Source organism: Phoxinus phoxinus (assembly GCF_949152265.1).
Source record: "Phoxinus phoxinus genome assembly, chromosome: 25".
Classification (NCBI taxonomy): domain Eukaryota; kingdom Metazoa; phylum Chordata; class Actinopteri; order Cypriniformes; family Leuciscidae; genus Phoxinus; species Phoxinus phoxinus.
The window spans coordinates 22,795,226-22,802,285 of NC_136900.1; the positions used below are offsets into that span (position 1 = coordinate 22,795,226).

The following is a 7,060-nucleotide window of genomic DNA, read 5'->3' on the forward strand; positions in this document are numbered from 1 at the left end:
TAATTATAATAAAAAGACCAATAACACCCCCTTCCCCTCCCATTGTTCAAGGCAAGGTTAAAGCCTTATTGTGGGGGCTTGAAAATATTTTTCTCTGCAAAAGGGTCGCCGGCAGAAAAAGTTTGGGAACCACTGACCTAGCCTAAAGCAAGGCAGGTTTGTGCAGGTTTGTGAGGTTTGTAAAGTGTCGATAAATCAAGTGTGTCATCAACAGGCCCATACAGGAATTTTTGGCACAGGTTAATCAACTTATTATAAGTCTAAAGAACACCCAATCAGTTTTCTGACAGACAGATAGGTAGATACAACATATAGCAAGATCCAATGTTCATTGTCAAAAATTTTTAATATATATATATATATATATAATTGCAGAAGAATATAAAAGATATGTATATATATTTCTTTCTTTTTTTTCTTTTCTTTTTTGTGAACTGTTCCTTTAAGGACTGCTAATCCCCCAAAGGATCCTCCCTCTGTTCTTTGACAAGCAGTTTTATGTATATATGTTCCAAACGTTTTTAAGGAGGCAACAGAGAGTATAAATTCCCTATGCAGATAATAACTGCATTGCTTAGAGATGCATTCCTCTAACAGGTAACTTTTACTGACATGCTCCATCCATCGTTGTTGTAATGATTCTTGCCATTTTGTTACTTTTTTGTTGTTTTTCAACCAATGTAATTTCTTTACAGGCTAACAATGGTTTGCAAAAGACCCGTTCCCGAAGGTGAGTAAAAGTATAGGAATTGTTTTTGACCAATAAATGTAATCAAAATCTCTCAGTCTCATAAATTCACATGCTTAATGTTGTGGTATTTGACACAAGCCTGTGCAAAACCATTATGTAGTAAGTATTACATTTGTAATTTTAGTGAGAGAAGTGATGGAAGAAAATCAACTCATCTTCTTTCAAGAGCTTCTTCCATCGGCTGAGCGTACAGCTCTGCTCTACCATCTCTCCTATCTCTGTTTGGCTAAGTTCCCCAAGTTGGAGAGGGTTCTCAGAGAGTGTGCTGTTGAAACACAGAATCTTTTTGCCTCCTCTGAGGCTCTTCTGCAAAAGGTAAAGTCAATGTTCTTCTGACATTTCTCTTATTGAAGTCAAACTAAATAGGCAGATTAAAATAAGCTAATACTATCAACAATCGAGGATAGATTTGTATTGAATTTGAATTCAGGTACAAAACAAGAAGAATTTCAAGGAGTAGCATTGAAATGCATTGAAATTAATAGAAATTTTATGAGTGTAGCTTGTAATAATGCATTTAATTTTCCTGCATGAGTTACTCATTATTGTGTTATCTTGCACACAACAAATTGGGTTTTTTTTTTTTTGTTAAAACATTAATGTCTGAAACATATATTTCACTCTAATCAATAACTTAATTTTCATTTTATGCACCATTGGAGAAGAACATTTAATTTCAAGGTCACACAGGCTTTCATAAGTTTTATAGATTTTTGTACTTTTGGGATATGAGAAAAAGATACCTTTTGGAAATGTTACATAATTTCTCTCATTTTCAGTAGGTCCAGTAGTAGCTATCAGCAGCAGAAAAACAATGACCATTGAATTTAATACAGGTCTGATATGCAAAATAAAGACATTTGTATTTAACCCTAGACTTTCTGTCTTCTGGTGGAGATAAGGGGAATGATAGTTATACAATATTTATGATAAATGTTTGACATTACACATTATTGTAGTATCTGATGCAGTTGACCGTAATATGCAGTACAAAACACATCTCAATAAATGCTAAAACTCTTTGGTTGTGTTGATAAATTAATATTTTGTAAAAATGTGGACAGATTCCCCCATCCACCTGCATATTTTGGTTTAAAATCAGCAAAATTCATCAAAAGGAGATGACTTTGGTGGACGATTAATTTTCAACATAGAATAACGTCTCTGGTTACGCATGTAACCTTAGTTCCCTGAGAGGGAACGAAACGCTGCGTTTACGCTGTGGGAACACCTCCGTGTGTTGCGTCATGAAGCACGTGTATAATCAGTCCAATGAATGAGCGAGACGTCATAGGCGGGTGACACCAGGAAGCTATAGTGTGAAACAAGTGCCCGTTTGTGTGAAGTCCTTGCGCACACTAAGAAGCGAGCAACCTCGCCCCAGGAGTAGAGAGGTCTAAATCATAAAATTTGACAAATGTATGCGGTGAGGACCAGCCTGCCGCATCACAAACGTCGTGAAGGGAAACTCTAGAAATCAAAGCGGTAGAGGCAGCCATACTCCTTGTAGAATGGGCCCGGACAGCCAAAGGTGAAGGCTGTCCGACCGCTTCATAAGTGAGTGAGATAGCCTCGACTACCCACTTGCTCATAACCTGTTTCGATGCAGGGCAACCTTTCTTGGTTGAGCCGAAGCAGACAAATAACTGCTCTGATCTACGCCACAGGGCAGCTCTGTGAACGTAGGCATCCAAAGCCCGAACTGGACACAACAAATTGAGTCTTTCCTGATCTGGGGTATTAAAAGGTGGAGGACAGAAGGCCTGCAGCACAATTGGGCCTGCAACATTAGTAAGGATCTTAGGAATGTACCCCGGCCTAGGGTAAAGAAATGCCTTAACCATACCAGGTGCAAATTCTAGGCATGAAGGAGCAACCGACAGAAGAAATTGCAAGTAGGAATAAAGTTTTTAATGTAAGGAACTTTTCTGAAACCTCTTCAATAGGCTTGAAGGGAGCCAAGGCCAGACCCTTAAGTACAATGGCCAAATCCCCAGCCGGTGCTCTAGAGTGCATTGCAGGCCTAAGCCTAAATGTGCCACGGAGAAAACGATTAATACGATTAAGAGGATCTCTCCCCAGAGAAGTAGACCCCAGAGGGGTGTGATACGCAGATATAGCTGCTACGCACACCTTTAAGGTGGAAGGAGATAATTCAGCAGAGAAACGGTCTTGTAGGAAATCGAGAACTGTACCAACCGGGCAGTTAACAGTATTAAAATTACGTTCTCCACACCAGGTAGAGAATAATTTCTATTTCAGAGCATAACGTTTTCTCGTGGAGTGGGTTCTGGATTGAAGGATGGTCTCAACGTCATTTTCCACAACTCTGGGTGAGGGTGAAATATCGTGCCCCTTGCTTGGGACAGCAGGTCCCTCCTGACAGAAATCTCCATCGGAGAGCGGTCGAGATGGGACACTAGGTCCGAGAATCACATTCGGGCCGGCCAGTACGGGGCTACTAACAATAGATGAGCCCCTTCCCGGTGAACCCTCTCCAGAACTCCCGGGAGCATCGATACCGGGGGAAGGCGTACAGGTGTGACCTCGGCCACACCTGCACCATTGCATCCAGTCCGAGAGGAGCTGGATGAGTGAGGGAGAACCACAGCGGACAATGGGTTGTATCGTAAGATCAAAAGTTGACCAAAGTTCTCCCATAGGATCCCACCTCGGGGTGAAGTCTCCACTCCAGTCTCCTGCCTTGACAGGATATCTGCTCCCACATTCAGATGCCCTGGAATATATACTGCCCTGAGAGACAGTAATTTCCCCTGGGCCCATAGGAGGATCTGATGAGCCAGTTTGCATAATATTTGAGACCTCAGACCCCCCTGATGGTTGATGTAGGAGACCACCGATGTGTTGTCCGTGCGGACAAGCACATGGTGCCCTCTCAGGTCTGGCAGGAAGTATTTGAGTGCATGAAATACCGCCATCATTTCTAGCCGATTTATGTGCCAAGAAAGCTGATGGTCCTGCCAAAGACCTGTCGCCGAGCGGCCACTCATGACTGCCCCCCATCCTGTGAGGGAAGCATCCGTCTATAGCGTTAAGCGTCGACAAGAAGCCCCCAACACTGGGCCCTGGGTGAGGAACCAAGGCTTCTTCCACATAACCAAGGCACGTAGGCAATGCCGCGTGACCTTGATCATGCGGAACGGATTTCCCCTCGGAGAAAACCCCTTGGTCCTGAGCCACCACTGCAGGGGTCTCATGTACAGAAAGCCAAAAGTTATTACGTTGGACGCAGCTGCCATGAGACCCAACAGTCTCTGAAATTGTTTCACAGAGCGTCCTCACGGACAGCAGCTCGCAATGCTCATAGTCAGCCCCCTCGAGAACTTACTGGGCATGCTCCACTCCTAAATAAGCGACACAAAGCTGATGTGTGTCACCACCCGTGACGTAACGAGGGCAGGGAACAATCTTGCTTGCTCGCCATAATGAGATATATATATATATATATATATATATATATATATATGCTGAAGGAACAGAAGCTGACACGCTCTGCGTTCAGGGGTGCTTTATAGCTTCCTGGTCTATGACGTCACCCGCCCATGACGTCTCGCTCATTCATTGGATTGATTATACATGTGCTTCATGACATAACACACGGAGGTGTTCCCATAGCCTAAACGCAGCGGGAGTTCCCTTGATAGGGAACTTAATTACCTATAATGGAACTTAATTATCTAATATAAAATTATTTATTTAAGTTGGCTCCGAAATCTGATGGGGCACATGCAAGGAAATAACATGTAAACATCTTGGTGTCTTTTAGTGTGTGGACACAAGTAACCAAATGGTTTCCACACTGTTCCCTCGACTGAAACTCGCTGTTGAAAATAATGAAAACATTCAGGCTACTAGTTCTTTGGAAAAAGCAAGAGAATGGATCGCAGAAATTGTTAACAGAGTGGAAGAGATGGGGGACAGGTACAATTTTAGGAAATGTTTCAAAGTGTTACACATCAAAAGCATTATGATATATAAACCCATACAGAACAAAGTTTACTATGGTTGAACTGATGGTTTATCTGAAATCTGTCATTATCAGATATGAGAAACACAACCGCAGTGTGGCTTCCTGCACCAGTGATGTGATTCTTGAAAAGACTGAGGCAGAAAAAAAAATTGCACAAACTACCAAGGAGATAGAGGCTCTAGAGAAGGTGGTGAGAGATCTTCAGATGGAACTGAGGAAAACCTTAGAGGAAATCGGACAAATTGAGTCAAGGATAAGCCGGTGTCAGGCCAGATTTGCTAGTAGAAGAATGTTTGGTTTTAGTTTCCTGGCTGTCGTTGTACCATTTGTTGGACACATTCTTAAATCCATTTTTCGAGCTAAACCTGCACAAAACCAGGCTCTCGCCAATGAAAAAGCTCAACTTGCTGCTCAGAAGTCAAACCTGAAAAGCCAGGAGCACAATATCCAAGTCAGGCTGACTGATGTTCAGCTGAAGTTGGCAAACAAGAAGACGGAAAAGGGTGAGATTCTTTCAAGATTTCTGTGTGCCAATGGTCAAAAACCATTGATCTCCATGTGATCTCTCATAATCAATGTCTGCTTCATATTGTTTTTCAAGGTTCAATACCCGAAACTGTCCATCTGAGTGATGTCCAAAAGTACTTTTATCAAATCCAACAAACTCTGCTTAAGCACAATATGTTCTGGAAATCAGTGCTAGTATTTCTGGAATCTCTCAAAAGCGAGACCTTTTCTAATGAACACTTCATTGAGGAGAATGAACTGAAGGAGATTGTTCTGATGCATATTGATTCAGCGCAAGAGGTAACTTACACACTGAGTAAACGTTCAGTTGCAGGTTTATGACAGTTCATTTCATTGCATTTTATGTGATTAATTTTTTTGTATCTCAAATCTTTCAGAATTGGAAGGCCTTTGGTGAATCCTGTCTGACGGCAAAGAGGGCCTTTAGCTTGGATAAGGATGCGTATAAGTTCCTGGAGTTCAACCCATCTTCATTGTCACCAGAGGAATTGAAAAGGCGGTATGACGTTGTCATAGCAGATTTTACCAGAATAAATACTGCCATCTGTGCACATTAGCCAATGATGGCTGCCATAACTTTACAGTACATAGAAGTACATACACCTTACACATTTACAAAGCTGCATTCAAGTTGTCGCTGGCTAGCGCTGTGGTCCTCATACAGTTTATGAATGACATTCATAATGTCATTCCATGTTGAGGACATCCTTTTTTTTGGAGGGGGGGGGGGGGGGGGATCCATTTTCTTTCCACTAAACATTTTGGAGGGGAAATATTATATAATCAGTAATATATCAGTGTATAATATAAAAGATAAACAACATGGAAAAAAAATGTGAAAACACATTTGGAATTAGCATCTTTAGATTTATAGAACTGCGGTGGTAATATATGATACATTTATGTGAAAATAGGGTTCCACTTTATAAAGTCCACTTTAGATATTCTACTAACTATAAGTAACTTTGCAACTACATGTCAAATAACTCTCATTAGAGTATTAGTAGACTGTAGTAGACTGTAAGGTTGTGGTTAAGTGTTAGGGTTCGGGTTATAAATTGACTTGTAGTTGCCAAGTTACTTATAGTCAGTAGAATATCTGTTGGGGGACCAACAAAATAAAGTGTAAGCAGATATTATTAAGCATACAGTCTACTAATAATCTAATGACTGTTAGTTGACATGTAGTTGCAAGGTTATTTAGTAGAATGTCTAAAGTGGACTATCGAAATAAAGTGTTACCAAAAATAGTAAAGCCAAAATCTTGATTAATATTGTATAATTTGTGAAATGCGTGTTTGTGTGTAAAAAATTTTTAATAAATGAAAAAAACAAAAACATATTGGATGTTCCTTGAGGTTCATAATGAATATTAATAATGAATGAATGTAATTAATATATATATATATATATATATATATATAGAGAGAGAGAGAGAGAGAGAGAGAGAGAGAGAGAGAGAGAGAGAGAGAGAGAGAGAGAGAGAGAGAGAGAGAGAGAGAGAGAGAGAATATACAAATTTATATATAAATTCTTCACAATACAGTGGAAGTTTTGTATGTCACTCTGTACCAGTTCAAATTACCAGTTGGATTTATCAAATATGACCTTATTGCTTTCATCTTCTTTAACTTCAACTTCATTGGTATTTAAATAGTATAGGCTTATGTTGAACATTTTTCTTGTACAAACAGACAAGTTAAGCAGTTAACTTGCTGTTCAGTTAAGCAGAACAGAACATATTGAATGAAAATATCACTAAAACATTGGTTTATTTGTCAAATATTGCA

The 7,060-nt window shown here is 40.2% G+C and overlaps 1 protein-coding gene across 1 annotated transcript; it reads left to right on the plus strand.

The window, feature by feature from the left end:
- Window positions 1–478: 478 nt before the first annotated feature.
- LOC306993928 (uncharacterized protein) lies at window positions 479–6,602 on the plus strand. Its single transcript, XM_079604142.1, has 7 exons — window positions 479–597; window positions 696–730; window positions 876–1,066; window positions 4,539–4,693; window positions 4,815–5,245; window positions 5,344–5,549; window positions 5,648–6,602. The coding sequence occupies exons 1-7, from the start codon at window positions 581–583 to the stop codon at window positions 5,825–5,827; spliced, it is 1,215 nt and encodes a 404-aa protein (XP_079460268.1). The 5' UTR covers window positions 479–580; the 3' UTR covers window positions 5,828–6,602.
- The last annotated feature ends 458 nt before the right edge of the window (window positions 6,603–7,060 follow it).

What these genes read in the sequence shown, in the direction of transcription:
- LOC306993928 (XM_079604142.1), top strand. An exon ending in CAAAAGACCCGTTCCCGAAG is followed by an intron (nt 731 to 875) that starts GTGAGTAAAAGT and finishes TTGTAATTTTAG; the next exon opens with TGAGAGAAGTGATGGAAGAA. An exon ending in GTGGAAGAGATGGGGGACAG is followed by an intron (nt 4,694 to 4,814) that starts GTACAATTTTAG and finishes TGTCATTATCAG; the next exon opens with ATATGAGAAACACAACCGCA.